The sequence below is a fragment of the Phragmites australis genome, chromosome 1 (genome assembly GCF_958298935.1).
Source record: "Phragmites australis chromosome 1, lpPhrAust1.1, whole genome shotgun sequence".
NCBI classification, from domain to species: Eukaryota; Viridiplantae; Streptophyta; class Magnoliopsida; order Poales; family Poaceae; genus Phragmites; species Phragmites australis.
The window spans coordinates 54,845,178-54,861,943 of record NC_084921.1 but is presented as its reverse complement, the minus strand read 5'-3'; the positions used below and the strand labels follow the sequence as shown (position 1 = coordinate 54,861,943).

At 45.2% G+C, this 16,766-nt stretch overlaps 1 protein-coding gene across 1 annotated transcript; it reads right to left on the bottom strand.

The window, feature by feature from the left end:
* On the bottom strand, positions 1-6,871 carry LOC133928624 (hexokinase-3-like). Its single transcript, XM_062375041.1, has 9 exons — positions 6,385-6,871; positions 3,162-3,309; positions 2,911-3,078; positions 2,441-2,515; positions 1,672-1,827; positions 1,462-1,560; positions 1,231-1,358; positions 551-632; positions 1-469 (listed from the first exon to the last, which is right to left on the bottom strand). The coding sequence occupies exons 1-9, from the start codon at positions 6,669-6,671 to the stop codon at positions 101-103; spliced, it is 1,512 nt and encodes a 503-aa protein (XP_062231025.1). The 5' UTR covers positions 6,672-6,871; the 3' UTR covers positions 1-100.
* Between the last annotated feature and the right edge of the window lie 9,895 nt (positions 6,872-16,766).

Below are 16,766 nucleotides of genomic sequence, written 5' to 3'. Positions count from 1 at the left end.
TTTTCTCTGCACAAGACCAGATTTTATATATATGAATATAGATATCAAACAATGTCCCTTTTTACATTTGCAGAGGGGCTAGCTCCTGTATCATGTCTCACTATATGGAACCTTGTTGTCTATTCGGCGAATGTACGGCGGCGAGGAGGGCAGCTCCGATCCCTGAACCATCCTCCGTCACCCTCAGTGTCACCGTCCGCGCCACCTCCTCCCCCATGATCTCCACCAGGGCTTCGTTTAGGTACTCCCTGAACAATGGATAGCCCTGGTACAGACCGCCCTCAATGGCGACCACCGTCCGCCTCGGCTGGCCTCGCGTTCTTCCACTCGAAGCCATGCCACTCCCGTCCCGACCGAGCTTTTTCAGTATCCCCACGATGCCAGCAGCAGCTAGACGGGCAGCTCTTCGGGTGACAATGTCACAAACTTTGACGACGAGCCTTCGAGTTTTCAGAGGAGCATCGGGTATCTACAATAGAATCATCAAAACCTTCAGAAAAAGTTTGAGCAAACAAAGCACGAATCCATACGGAGATCAGGAAAAGCCGACCATCAGATGTTCTTGCAGTATCCTTCTGACTTCGCTCAGATCTGGAGAATCGTCCTCGTGAATTGCAGCCAGTAATGGTGTGCTGGATTACAATGGGGGCAGGAAACATATATTAGAAATAGGCTTTGCGAACAAGCTTTAGTTAGGTACTGATATTTAGATCAAGAAAATCAGCCAACTAAAATCTTCCTTTTAAAGCGCAGTGACACAAGAATTCGAAATGGTCCAGTAAGATACAAGGCTGAGCGGCACAGTTTCAAGTACTCCATTAAGCAGATAAGCCCCGGTATTTAACACATAGCAGCAGCAGCAGGAATCTTACAAAAAGATGCACAGAATTCAGCCTACAGTTCGAAGGGATGATATAACACAAGAGAGGTAGAGCAACAATGTACTGCAAGGATGAAACACGGTGACTATGGAACAGGATAGCAGAAACTACTATTCTGAGAGGGTATTTTCAAGGACTTTTTTGCAACACTTTCTTTAAGAACTTCACTATTTTCACAATTTAAACAGATAGGATTTCATTTGGGCCAAGAACATAACAGGGACGGTTGAGAAAATAGTGCGGCCTTGCACTTACAGAGTAACCAGGCAAGTTATTTCGTATCAAAATGATTCTACGTCCCCTTTTCCACAGTGCAGCAATTAGAAATAAGCAAAGCATAACAAGGTACCTCAATGCAAAGGGTATAGATAGACTATCAGCAGCGTCACCAAAAACATCTGACTCCAGAGCCATTCGATGGAGCACCAGTCTTGCAATTTCTCCAAGATAAATCCCAGAGATCATTTTCTCAAAGCCCTGTATCAATGGCAATTCACAATGTTCAGCTATATTGTTCAGCCTTGCTAACTTTAAGTCTACAAGTACAGCTATTGCATAGGATATTTTACACAAGTATCACCTGATCATTGCGATTTTGTGTCTCATCATCCAGAGAGATGTCATAAGGAGTTCTTGGCAAATGTGATGACCAGAAATTGCCCCATTCCATGTTTACTACCTGATGAATCGCATAGTTTAACACAAGACATATGAATCACAGTACCTTTTTCTGCAGGATTTGATAAGATAGATTAATTTAAATACAGAATGAAGCAGAAAAAGAAGATACCATGCCTCCAGAGTTCGTAAGAAGACCCTGGAATTTAATAATTGCATCAGTGCGTTCAATATAGCAAGCATTGGTGCCAGCCCCAATGATCACAGCAGCCACTGTATCCTTGTCGTGATAATGCCCAAGAGCTAATGTCCCGACAGTGTCGTTCACCTATGTAGAAAATAACATAAAGATAATAGTTTTAAAAAGTGTTGGTGCTACACAATGGTTAAAAAAAGGCATAAAAGAACATGCTAGTTGAGAATATGGAGGAGAATATCCCCTCATTGCTTGGTGAAAAGGCAAATTCGTGTGAATTCGTCGGAATACCAAAACTAGATCATCCAAATGAACTTTGGTACCTCAAGGCCCCATGGCTCAACCTTACTCTCATTTCAGACAACCAACCAAAAGGAGGAACGGCTGGCATCAGGAAAAGATATAACAGCTCACAAAGAACATGTCTTACAACAATCACACAGCAGTTAAGTAATTATTATGGAACACATAAACTGCTACAGTCAGGGGATGATCCTTTTGCTCCCCCTTCTTAATTACTGAGCATGGCATTGTTCTGGGTGAAAGGATCATACTCTGAATCCATTATTTAGTGACAATTTATTTCCACACACAAGCAAGGGTACCCATATAGTAGTGCACAACAGAACTAGCACTAAATATATTCCACATTTGCCAATGTGTAAAAAAGAGACTTGCCTAATGGAATAAAATGATCAGAATAAACATTTAAGCATGGTGCCATCAAAAACAGGCAACAACATACCAGTGCAGTGACTCTCACATTTAATCCACTCCGAGCAAGCGCTTCATTTAAACATTGAGCAACATCTTTCCCAACCTGAAATTCCATAGTTCAAATCAGCATGTGTATAAAATTGAGAACCATGAACTGAACATAAAAGCAATCATATGTCAAAATAAAGCAATGTGTGTTTCCTGTTATATACATATATACAAATTAGATGGAAAGCTGAGAACTAAGCTGGTAATCATAGGGCCATCAGGGCATTCATTGCAAGTGGAAAAACATTGCAAGGTTATGCGTACATATGAAATTTCTATGTGCATCACAAGTTGTTACTCCATCAAAAATAGTTTATGAAACTACTTATTATGACAAAGACATTATTAGCAAGGTTTTGGTCATTTACCGACACAAATACTCATGAATAATCAACGAAATGGAGCTATTGCAGGTAGGATAGTTCTGATATAGAAATAAGTGTCCCTTACCGCATCTTCAATTGAAAACCCTTTAGTCCACCTAATTAATGATCCTGAAGACACTGAAGTTTGTCTAACAGGGAAAGAAAATGTAAAACCAAGCGCCCTTCTTTCATCTTTTCCATCTTCTCTTTCAACAAAACTCTTTAGTGCCATGGCAACAAAGTTGAACAGCTCCTGCAGTTGAACTAGAAATCAGCGACACACATTACAAACGTACTTTATATCAGAAAATGGAAGTTATATTAGATAACAAGCACCTCAATTGTACCCTTGGTCAATTCCTCAGGGATGGGTTGATGTTCAACCTTCTGACTCATGACCATGGACCCAGCACCAACTTCTACTCTCAACACTCTGAAGTTTGTTCCTCCAAGATCAATGGCATAATATACGCCTTCTTCATTTCTGTTAAGGGCACACAATCCAAGGTTAGTATGGTTATTCTGTTGAGAAAATTAAAGCAACATAAATGGTCTCCATGACATAATCATAGAACATCCAATGCATAACAGCATTATATGATTTGAAAAGAACGACTAGTTCTCATGGCAGAACGACATGACTTCACTCCTCAACTCCTCCAATATACACCTCTCCAAAATCCAATCTTTAAAGAAATGCTACTGTTGCTAATGTTGAAATAACATGAAACATTTGTCCTGACAACAATTAACCAACTTCCCCACAGTAACTGATTCCCACTAGTGACCTGGAAAATCAAGCTTCATCGTTATAATACAAATAAGTTATGCAAGATGACGGTAGCCGTATGTGCATGCAATGACAAGTAACGGACACCAGCAGTAGCCGATATGTGCATGATGGTGCGTAACCAAATCATGTGCGCTACAACTGCACGACAAGCCACACGAAGACACCTCCATGGCAGCTCAAAACCAACTCCATGGATGCATCACCCTTGCGTGTGCTTTAGCAGCTAGCGCACCTCCTCACATTTTTTGCTATGCTTGTGTTGTACACTACCACTGCATGACAAGCCACACGAAGGCACCTTCATGCCAGCTCAAAACTACCTCCATGGATGCATCACCCTTGCACGTGCTTTAGCAGCTAGCGCACATCCTCACATTTTTCGCTATGCCTGTGTTGTGCACTACCACTGCACGAAAAGCCACACCAAGACACCTTCATACCAGCTCAAAACCAACTCCATGGATGCATCACCCTTGCACTTGGTTTAGCAGCTAGCGCATCTCCTCACATTTTTTCTTATGCCTGTGTAAATTGGCCACCTGCCATCTTGCTCAATGCTCATCAGCAGCCACCACACTGAGGATAGCTAAATCACTGCTTAGTGGTGTGAGTGCAATTTGGCAGGGCCACAAATGCAATCTAATAATAGAGCAGTCGTAGAGTTTCCAAGGGAAAATAGGAGAGTTCATATGGTAAGCTAATGAAAAGAATAGTGGAAAGACATTCTTAGGGTCAAATGTTGGACAAACAGATATCTAAATATGGAAAAGGCACAAATCGTTCTATTTCCTACCTAAACACTACAAACTAAAATGCATAAATGTTGATGCAAATTAGATATGAGCAAAAACATTGGTGTCGCTAGGCACATGAAACCGAGCAACAGCTATTAACTTGGACAGTCTTAGCAGAAAGATAAATGGATGCAAGAAAAGAAACGGTGTGCAGTGCTGGTTTCATGCTTTTGATCAGTGCTATGAGACTGAGTATAAAGGGTGTGAAGATAAATTAAGATATTAAGTCCAAACATACTGCATCCTGCACAAGGTTATGCAAACCCAGACGAAATCGTTCTAATCACGTCACAAAAGCGGACAAGGTATAACCAATCCTCACAAGAACCCGCATTGACAATGGACGAGAAACACGGTAGAACTAAAATCCAAACATGTGACAGAAGCAAAAAAACCAAAAGGCCAACCAAACTAATGTGTATCCATCTGTCATGCAGAGGAGGTTCTACCGGCAAGCTAAGCTGTTGCAAGAGCAGACATCCAACACAAAACCTTGAACCTAGACAGCTGACGCAAATCAGTAGAAAATGGATAGAAAGCGTGGGAACCAAGCAGCTTGAAATTTGGTTCAGCCTTCGTCCCATGGTTCAGCACATTTCTGCATTACGGCACGCCATCATCATCATCAGATATTCTTGCAAACCAGAAAGTGCGTCCTCCCCAGGCAATGATCCCCATCTGACAGAGAACGTCCCAGGACACATTGCCATTGTGGAATACAACCTGGCGCCTGTGAACCCAATGCCAGCCACATAAAAGCGTACACAGATTCATGTCCCAAGATGCCACACTCCACGGACCCTTTATGGCGGTCCGGACACCAAATCCCTCCATGAATGCAAGCGTCAACCCAGCAGTGCTTACCTCAGGCAGCAGAAGGGCCACATGAAAAAATTCTTGGCATCTGCCGAGATTAATTGTCTCGGCACCGGAGCTGCACCCAGGCTGGCTGCACCGGCACAAAGGTTGTATTGTCTCAGCACCGGAGCACTGCGGTGCAGGCGGCATCAGGCATCAGGACTATTCAAACCCTCCCAAGAATGGCGATCCAATGCAAGACTGTAGCCTGTGAACTCCCGCCGAGCCGAAGCAAGAAATGGGCATCATTCTGTTCCGTTCCAGCTAAGATGGCAACTTTATGACATCGTATTTGCGAGAATTCCACGAGGAAAAATCGACGAGATGTGCGCGGCATTATACGGAATCGAATAAAGATGGCGACTTTATAGCAAAATATATCAGAAAAGTAACGGCCCAAATTCGTTTACTGCTGGATGAACACATCAGAAAAGTAGCGGTACAAATTCGTTTACTGCTGGATGAACACATCAGAAAAGTAGCGACCCAAATTTGTTCACCGTTGCACAGCAAGGCCAAACAATAGCGTGAAGAAATAATTACAAAAGGGGGGAACGAATCATGTGCAACGATCCCCAACTTAGCATTGACACGACTGTACCGGAGAACGGCAAGCCCGATGCATACTGCATTGGGGGAAGGAGCAAGAAATGCGCGTCCTTGTGCGCCGCTTTAAAACAAACCCATCAAAACTCAAATGAAAGCTCTCTGAAGAAAACTCAAAAGAAGCGTCCGGCGATAAACTCTCTGAACCACGAGGCAAATCCGCACTGGTAGCATTTCGTACGGGCACCCAAAAGGAAAGCGATAAATGCGCATCGCTCAACATCACTCAGAAGGCAAGGAAGGAGCCAAAGAAAAGCAATCACATTTACATACACACACCGGAGTAGCATCGCAACCGAGCAAGATGGCGAGATGCAAGGGTATGATCCAACTATCAACATGTCAGTTGAGAAAAACGAAAAAAATAAACTTTTTTATGTTCTAACCAAGAATCACAAAAGTAAGTGAAAGAAAGGAACACACGCGCATCAAATCAAGGCATCGCGAGGCCACGAACCAGACAAGGCAAAGGCAGCAAGCAGTAAGGAACGGGACCTCGGGGCCGTACCCATTGGGGAGCGCGTCGACGAAGGTCAGCAGCATCTTGAGCTTGCTCCCGCCGTCGGAGGCGAGCCCAGCGTGCATCTCGACGACCATGGCGTCGACGACCTGCCGCAGTCGCGCGGGCGGCGTGGCGCAGCCCTCCTCGAATTCGCGCAGCAGCGACACCGCCCGCCGCCACCGCGCCCGCGCAGACGCCCGGCGCGCCACCAGAGCCGCGGCGATAGCGCACGTCACCGCCGCGCACCCCGCCGCCACCCCGAGCCCGACCTTCCCCATCCCCGCCCGCCCCATCCGGCGCGCGCTCGCCGATCACGCCATCGCAGAGCGCCCTCTCCCCCTCCCCTCCTGGAACCACAAATCCACCCCGCGCCCGCAAGGCCGGGACGCGGCGTCCAGCCGGCGGCGCGCGACGGAATGGTGAATAAGATGGAACAGAACGGCGCGGCGCGGGGGGGTTGTGGGGAGGAGAGAGAAGGGGACGGGGAGAAGGCTAGAGCGTGGCTGGTCTTGGCTTTTTATTGATGCGGCGATTTCTTTTGCTTTCACCCCCTTTGTTTCGTCCTATTTCTGCTTTGCAGCCGCCACCACGTGCCGCTCCCTCTATTTCTGGTTGAAATGCCCCCCTTTTTTTTTCTCCTCGCCTTTGACCTGCTCGAGTGTTGCATCCTGAGCCTTGAGGTTCAAACGAGACCATCTCCGACCATACATTCGTTTAGTTCTTTTCCTAATTTTTTTCATATTTTTATATTTTTTATTTTCTCTCATTTTTAATGGCTTCCTTACGAAATGGCATGAAGGAAAATATAAGAGAATTCCAAAATAAAGAATATAAGAAATAATTTTTTTGTGATATGAACTATAAAAAAACTATTAGAATACTGAAGAGAGAAAATATCTTCACAAAGGAGAGAAAATATCTTCACAAAGAGAATAGTACCCGTGAAGAGTAGCCATTGGATATGGTCTAAAGTCACGGTTGAATGGTGCTGTATATGGTTGCTTTTGTAGATAAAGACTATTTGGATCTTTTTTTTTTTTTGAAATCATGAAAATATTATGTTCCTTATGAAATTATCAGCAGAACAGCATAATTAGCCCTATCTTTAGCTAGACTAGACCTGTGTACCGTGGATTCCTGTAGGGCTCAATTAAAACGGCTGAATTCTCTCTGCGTCATTACCGCGCCATGACAGCAGCAAAATATACGGAGGCGATTTTTTGCAAGGAGTAGTGATGTGGAGATGATCTCGATCGGTGGTCAGTCAGTGATGCAGGTGTCAGCAAGCAATGACAACGGGTCAACATAACCAAACCCGCGCCGTCAACTACCAAACCGTTGCCCGATTGGCTCCTCTCCTCCCAGTTGATAGGTGGGCACGAGCACGAGGAGCACAAAATTTCAATCCGAAAAGACGATCCACCCGTCCCTGTTCTTCACGCTAAAAATATTCCTCGTGTGATCGAGGAACATCTTTGGCAGCTGCCACGCGCGGCGGGTGGTTCGTTCATGCAGGGACGCCCCCGCTCTCCCTGCAAATTTTGAACCCCCCCTCCCCACACCGGGCAGGGCAATGCAGTGGGAGGCTGGGAGCCGATCGACGAGCGGGGCGGCAGGGCAGCGACAGCGCGGCGCGGCGAGGCGAGGCGAGACGCTTTGTGGGGGCGCGGGCGAAAAGACGGGGGCGCCCTCGTGCGCTCGACGGAATTGCTGATATGGGCGAGGGATGGGAGCGATGGGGTTTGAGTTTGACTCGTGTCGCAGAGCCGGCGATAGCGACGGAGTTTGAGGAGGGCGGGTTTGGTACGCGCCGGCCGCCCCGGGAGTTGGTGCTTATTTACGGTCCTGGCCTGCTCTGTATGAGCCGAGCTCGAGCCTGTCGGGGCTGCGTCGGCTCGGCTCGGCTTTGACCGGGAGGGACCAGGCTACCGCGGGTCGTACGGGAGTAGAAGGTGGAAATGAATCGCGTGTCTGCCTGCCGTCTGCCGTGTCAGGCTCCCGGCATGGCTCCGCCTCGGCGCGCAAACAACCAACAGGTCAGCTGGTGCATGCGCGTGGGCCGGAGGAGCACGCGACCTCCTGCATCGCATCGCGCTAGCTAGCCGCACCGCAGCGGCCACGGCACGCCGCGAGGGGGCAGTTTCACCTCATGCGCGCGCGGGCTAGCTATTAATGGCGACCGGTACTCTACTCGCGCGGACGGACGGACGGAAACCGCAGGCCTGTTGGGGTTAAGGCCATGAGCGGCTGCTCACTCGTTGCCGGCCGCGGTTTCGCTGCAGCGATCGATCGATCGATTACTTTCGCATGCCTGCGTAGGTAGGAGCAGCACGTAGTACCAGTAATAGCTAGCTGAGGTTGTTGGCAGCTAGCTCAGCCCATGTACGGTTACCGCTGTTGCTGTTGCTCCCCCAAACGGCACGTAACGAGATCCTACATTGGTTGAGTCTAACGTCAAAGTACAGTTGGACAGTTTTGACTCGTCCGATCGTAAATAAACAAACAAGAGGTATGACCAAAGGAGGCAGAGGAACAGTAAAAATACTACAGTATTTTATTGATCCGTAAAATTTGGTAATGTGCGATGTTAGATTATCAAAGGAGTCTTTTAATGAACGAGAATCTTTTCACAAATATATTTTTAAGGTTTAATAGTTTTTTTAATTCTCGTTACGAATATATTCTCAAGGTCATTCTTGAGAAGATAGTATTCTCTTTTTTTCCTTCATGAATCTTTTTAAATATAAACTATTATAGATTAAAGAAAATAAATAGAATAATAATAGAGAGAGAAATTAAAAAAAAACTAAACGAAGAGAATATAACTACGATGATCTTAGAAGACTATATCGACTCTCACAAATTACTGTGCGCCTCTGTTGCCCCACCAAAGTCAAAGGATCCGGTTACAACCGGCGCGTGCGATGCTACTGCTGCTCCCGGGGAGAAATGCGTTCAGAATGTCCAAGAGTATTTCCACAATTTTCGACGCGTATCCTTACAAGCCGCCATGCTGGCATCACACGAATGACATAATCGCTTGAATCACGCCCTCCCCTGTTTCAAAACTGCATGCCTTCGCCGCGATATGAACTTGTACGCATGGACGCGCGCTTGATTGCTCATCACACTAAGATATAATATAAGCGTGGTCAAGGGATAACGAAAACAATTGCGCGTCCGCACTAAAGAAATGCACGCGCTACGTAATGTACAACTAGTTTTGCGTCGATTAATTTCTCTACTAGTACGAGGCTACCAGCATATCTTTGCCGTTTCCATCGGATGCACGCACACGCACATGTGTGCGTGCCGGCGGTGCAGTACGGTGTCGAAATGGAGGGCATAATTAGCTCGTAATGTCGTGTTGGTGAAGCTGCAAGCCCGGCCAAGTGATGCGTGCAGTCAAAAGCGCGGTAGCTGGAGGAAGACGAAGAATCAAACTCTGATGAGGTCGTTAAAGCTCCACGACACGAGAATTAACCGACTTCGCCGCTGCAGAATGAATGCGCCTTTGCCGCTATAGAGTGAATGGATACCATCACTTGGGTCTTTTTTTCCCTTAAAGATTTTTTGTCACTGACCCATCTAGCCTTTTAAACTTCTGTACCAGATATCATGACCGTTCAACCAAAAAGAAAAATTACACCGAAAATGACTAGACGGTACGTGAATGTAAAAATAGCATAGTAGAACAAATTGCTTGACGTACATTAAATATAGGTATGAATGTATGATGGACAGAGAATGGAGTAAACATGTTGGATCCAATGTAGGCCCTTCGATTCATAAATCGAGAAACACGCGTTAAATCCTCGTTATACTCTTGGGGCATTTATGAATTTATTTTGCCTTTCTATTGAGCAGCTTATACTGTAACCGTAGTCCGTAGAGCGCATGCAACCGCAGTCAAGAACACAAGCATGTGTGTTAGCATGTCAGTTTTTTCTTTTTTTTCAAAGGTGAGAAATCAAGTTAAAAATATGTCTCGATTTATTCGTGATGAGTGATCGATAAAGTTGTAGATTTAGTTTGTCAAGTTCTAAATTGTTTAAGCTTGTTTTTTAGCATTTTGATAAATGCACTAATTAGATTTAGAGTTGGAGAAATATATTTTGTTATCTCATGATGTGCAGGTGATAAATGTAATTTGACGGTCGATGGCGGGTGATCAGGATTAAGCAGGTGCTTGGTGTCGGATGATCAAGTAGGTCGGACGAAGTCAAAGGATGATCCTAACCGTACACGTGGAGATCAAGCAAAACATTAAATGGAGGATAGAGACGTTGTGTTGACAAATTCAAGTGAAACAGATGTAGGTGCAAGCGACAAGACGGCCCTAAGGATCGAGAGTAGGACAGACTTATCGGTGATCATGATCGCAAGATGTAATACACGAGTTGATATCTGAGCGCTTGCTTCAAGTGTAAGCAAGTGGCGAGTTACGATTTAAGAAGGGTACATATGGTTTCACGATTGACTCTTAAAACCGTAGGAGAATTGGAGTATGTGCCACCATTGTGAAGCTTGAGTCGAAGCGAAACTAAGTCGTGAATGTGTCGTGGTCGTTGGATAGATAGAGCAAGAAATAAACTAAAATATCCTCGGCGATACGTAGAAATGTACTATAAAAATAAGGAATTTTATAATAAGCTAGGATACTTAGAGTTTAAGTATTTTAGACCTATAAATAGAAGGGTAAAGGCTATAGGAGAGTTAAAATTAGCTATTTAGCCCCTTGTGTCACCTTTTTAGAGCGTAGTATTAGAGTTTTTAGAAGATAAAGATGGTTGCTTAGCCTATATAATAGGTGAGAGTTTTTTTAGAGAAAAAAATCTTTGCAATCCATCTAAAATATGACTGACATATTTGAGTAATGAAATTTATGTTTTTGCATATGCTTGAATTCCACTCATTCTGATATTTCTCTATTGGTTCCTTTGCAACTTTTCCTTTTTTTGTTATGATTTTCTTATTGATTTTCGTTTTTGTCTTCGAACTGCGATTTTTCAATTTTTAAAAAATCTTCTTCTTATTGCTAGAGGTATAAACATTTACATACTTATGTATTTGAAAGAGTCTTAATTTTACTTGTCTCTAAACCATCAACTTTGAGAACTCCTTCTTTTGGTGGACTGTCTTTTTTTTAGTTATTCGTTCAAATTTCAAGTTTTTGTGCTCAAAGAAACATGAAATGGTTTTGAATATACCTTATGGTTAATATTCCATCCATACAGTCATGTTGCCTTGAATTTTTTTTCTCACTGTGTCTCTCTAAAATTTATACTTACATTTGTGCGTTTTTTAAAGTGTTTGGTGAAAAAAATAAACCATCTATTTCAAAAAAAAGTTCAAGACATTATTCATCCACTCTAGTCATCGTTCTCGATCTTAAAAAAGAATTTAATATGTTATTAAATTTTGGAACTAGACTATATTAACATTTTAACAAATATTCCACAAATTCGTTAGTCAGCTTTCACAGTCTCGAAAGACACTCCCCTCCTATCTCACCTCACGTTGTGTTGTGATGCTTAATTTTTTTTTTCAGGAGATCCCAATTTGATCCCAACTCAAAGATTTGGGGGACCAGCCAGGCCAAAACCATTTTCCTGATCGACCTAGGGTTGGTAGAGGGGCAAAACGGGTATTCGAGGAGGTGGTCGAGGGCACGATGGGAAATGCATCTTTGGAGGCAGGGAGGGTGGAAATAGAATGAGCGGAGTGGGCCCGCGCATAGTGAAGTGTGTGGGGACAGCGCGGCTACAGTTCTGGACAAGAAACAAAAGGCGAGGTGGTGGCGCTCCAGCCTCCGCGTGGACGCAGCCCATAGGCCTGCCGGACCCTGCTTGCAAGGCATTCACTGATTATTTAGATGCAAATAACTCTGCTCAGTGAGCTCACACGAACGAATTGCCGCCTGAAACAGTATCATGCATAGGTTTACACTTTTTGTAACATACATGGTTCCGTATCGTAACAAAATGATTTGAGCTGCACCTTTTTTTCCTGTGTTTTGGGAAGACTGAAGAAATCAACAGCGTACTGTACACTACAGTACAGTAGCATCGTTTTTGGTAGAAAGTCCTAATCATTCGGATGGAACACAAGTCCAAAGCACCTGCAATGTTGTCCTCTGAGCACAGTGAAAGCACTGGTCACGTAACTAGCTCCACAAATAACGGAGAGCCGCCGGTACGGCCGTCAAGTGTGGGGGATGGGGATCCGGTGGACTTCTAACGGCGAGGCGGTCCATGAACCGGGCGCAGGGCGGCCGGGGTGCGAACCGCGACGGGAGCTGCGTCTCGGCTGCCCGGCCGTACCGAAATCCCAGCTGTCTTCCGCTCACTCCCAGCTCAGCTTCCCTTTCGCCTCCGCTCTGCGCTGCCTTTTGATTTGGTGGCCTATTTTTTCTCGCGCTCAAAAACGCGCCCCGAAATCTCACCACCCACGCGCCGCACTCCTCGAGATGCCGCTTCCGCCCTCCCTGCCACGTCAGCTGAGCCCCCCCCCCCCCTCCCCACTTGCCGCCATCAACCACCCAAAATCATGCGCGCACCCCACCACTCCTACCTTCATATTTGCTTTTCTTTCTAAAGTGATTAGTATAAACTATGTCTACTCTACTCATCTTATTTTAAGATGGGTTCAATTTTTCTTGCAAATATATACTGTAATATTAACTGTCATATTTTGAAAAACAACAAACAAACATGTGACTTAGTAGGTTATTAAAAAACATACAAAACTAAGTTTGCGTAAAGATGATTGATATTTAAAAGATATATTGTTTCATTACCTCAGTTAGGATTTCACCTAGAACATACCGATACAAGATTATATTTTATTGTTTATTCATCCCAAATTTAATTCAAATCATTAATCATTGGCTTTGCATGTTTGTATGTAATCATTAGAATTACATATAAACAAAACAATTCTAGATTCTCGGAAAAGGAATGGAATCAGTTTGGAAAAAAAGAGAGAAGAAGAAAAAGCCAGGAATACAAAGTAACCCGGGAACACATGTTGGTGGTCAACATCAGAAGCAAGAAAAAGGCAAGGCAGCATGGCAGGCAAAAAAAAAAAAAAAAAAGAGGGAGCCTTTTTTTCCTGGGGACAGTTCGGGGTGGACGGAACGGAGCCAGTCGGCTGCAAACCCCTCGTGAATGATTGTTTAGAAGCCCACGACCCACTCGCCGAGTCCTCACCCTCGGTGCCCGTACCCTGCTCCCAGAGGAAGCACCTCACCTCAACCGCCCGATGGCCATCCGATGGTAGGAAAAGGGCGTGGCGCACGGGGTGGGGGGGGGGGGGAGTGGGGCCGTTCTAGGCGGGGGCAGGCGGTGAGCTGGAGCACGTGGGAGTGGTGGTGGAGGAGCGTGGCAAATTTGTATGGAGGGGTGGGGAACCTGCCGTGGCGTGTGGCGTCTTCGTCCTTGCCGCAGGTGATAGTTCTGGCACTGTGCCTGTGCGATGGACGCCCGACGGCCCCGCCAAATGAACCCTTTTCTACGGCCGCCAGTCCGAGCAGGTTGATAAATTTGTTGAAAACCACGAATCCGCACCGTATACAGAATTTAAATTTAAATGTAGAAAAATAAAAAAATAATAAATTTTGTCTGGTTTCTACTGAATGTTCCTAAACTTGTACGGGTAGTCCAGAATTTTGGAGAATTCATGGGCTACTATATTTCGATGGCCGAACGAATTCGTAAACACTATCCATGAGACGGTAGGGGTGATTATTTCTCTGGGTTGTTGTACCACCACTCTGTTCTGTTGGGTTGGATCTCAATTTAGCGTCAGTGGTGGTGGCGTCCTAAACCCTCAATTCTCTGTCGCTGGTTCCTTCAGAAATGTATAGGAAAAGCATGTTATTTTGCTCTGAGCCTGCAACTCTGCATGCGCTGGTTGCTCCATTTGCACTCATTGGACTCTGGCTAAGTTAACATGTGAAAAAAAAAAGGTATCCTAGTATTACCGCCACATGTGTTAAATTGTGCCGGCTTGTTGCTAGCTACCACTTGAGGATTTCACTGCTGCCGCACCATAATGGAACATAAGACCACATTTAGCCGACTTCATAAAGAATAATTAGGAAATTTATTTTGAGGTGCGCAAAATCAATAAGGAGATAAATAAAATTTCTCATAGCCTAACTAGGAAGGCTTGGCTTCAGGCAGATAGATCTGACCCAGTTTACTCTTGTAATAATATTTTTCATGATGTTCAATATCCTGTTTTTAGCATTGCAGAACCTGTTTTGAGATGGTTTTCATCCATGCAAAGTTTTTTTTTGTGTGAATACAAATTCGGTGTTTATTAAAAAAAACAGGTGGAGCTGCGCCAGTTGTATTCAGAGGCACAAGTCGCAGTTGCATGCCACTGGACGGGAGCAGGCAGACAGGCCAGGTGCTCTAAAAGTGGTCAAACGTCTCGAGAAAGCCAGCTGTGTCGCACGACCGATCGATGCGCGCGGCGCAATTGAGCGAACCTCGAACAACTCGAACTGCGCACTCCAAGCTGGGAAATCGATCTGGAGCCTGACCAATCCTTGCTGGAAACACAAGAGCCTGTACGTGATGGCCTATTTCATATCGATCGAATCAAAAGGTTAAAAAAGTAAACCGGCAGTATATTCATCAAGTGTCTTATTGGGCGCGTTTGGTTCGTTTGCTCGCCTGGCTTGCCGGCGACGGAGAGCAAATTTGGTTCACTCGGGCTAGTAAAAAAAATGCTAGAAAGTACAAAACAACCCGAGGCAGCCAGCAAACGCAAGCAACCGACCAATTAATTTTTCGTAAGGTCCAAACGTCCCCGTTGTGTACGTAGCAATGCAGCAAGAAGAAACGGAGGTAAACAGAAAAGGCAGAAAAACAGTGGTACTAGTAAAAGTGAAGCACAAGACTGCAGGTGAGCTGGATTTGAAGCTGGACTTGGCAGGGTTAAAACGAAAATGGATGGATGTGGTTTGGGCCAGCTCTTTGTCCTCTGGCCGATAAGAGGCTTTGTCAGCTTTACAGCCATACCACGGGCATTGGGCAGCGGCAGCAGGCACATATATCCATCATGCACGCACGAATCTCCACGCCCGCGTACTACTGATACCTGTTTGGATTCTTCTTCCGTCCTCTCCTGACTGTAAAATCTTTGTCGCTGGGTGCACTTTTTAGCCGGATGAAATCTAGATTTTAACATGTAATCCTACTAAACCGCAAAGTTGATTTTCTTCAACATTCCGGTGATCTCTCAGCCAGGATTACTGAACTGTTACTTTATATATAAATCTCTATTATATAAAACACGAATTGATCCGTATCAACTCTTATGCTACTCTCTCCTCATTTAACAAAAATCTATAAAATTCAAATAATTTATCTACTTTTACTATTTATCCTCCTCTTTCCCCTCTTATTCCTACTTGTACATATATATGCATACCGAGTGAGCATCCAGCCGTTGTTTTTGTCGGCGGATCTATGGTCGGCAAATCATCTCGCAAGGGCTGCCCGTTTATCACTAGCGACGCGCTCTCCGTTTAGCTGCTGTAGGCCTACTGCCGTACGTACGGACCACCCTCTGTGCTCTGCTACCACTGCGGTCCTCCATCGCAAGCGCGTCGCGTCTGTATAACTAGCTATATTTATGAAACCGACGCGACGCCATGTTCGTTCGATTACCATCAAATCGATCGGTTAAGGCCATCAGATCAGATCGAGTCAGGTTGGTACGTACGTACGTACGTCGTAACGTCAACCATGCATGCATGCTGAGTAGTTGATTTGAATAATACTGCGAACGTACCTAGCTAGCTCCCCCGAACAACTCGGACGGCTGCCAGTGCTACGGAACGTACGTACGTAGCGTGTACCGTCGGCGACGCTGATGATGAATCACGTCGCATCGCATGCAAGCCGTTCGAGCAGTAGTGCAGGTAAATGCATGCACACGTACGTACGTAGAAATATAATTTCCACGGGCCGCGTCGTGCGCTCCGTACGGTAGCTAGCGCTGTACGTACGTAGGCAACTGCATGTGTTCATGCATCTCGCTTTAACCAGATCTAGCGCAGGCCACAGTAGCTCAACTCCTCTATATATGCTCTGCTGCTCTACTCCTAGACAAATAATCATGCATGCACAATGCACGTACGGCCGGTAACGTACCGGCCGAAATGTGGTTGTTCGTTCGAGCTGCTGATCAATTATATTCCATCGAATCCAAGGGGAATACATATAGACATTTAGATATGATCGCAGATCGTCGTGCTTATTTTCTACGACACCCAGTTTAATGATTTCGACACGGACAACGGGCCATCTTTTGATTGGCATGTTTTGCCAATAATTGCTGTTCCTGGATAGCTGGCTAGAGAATAGAGATGC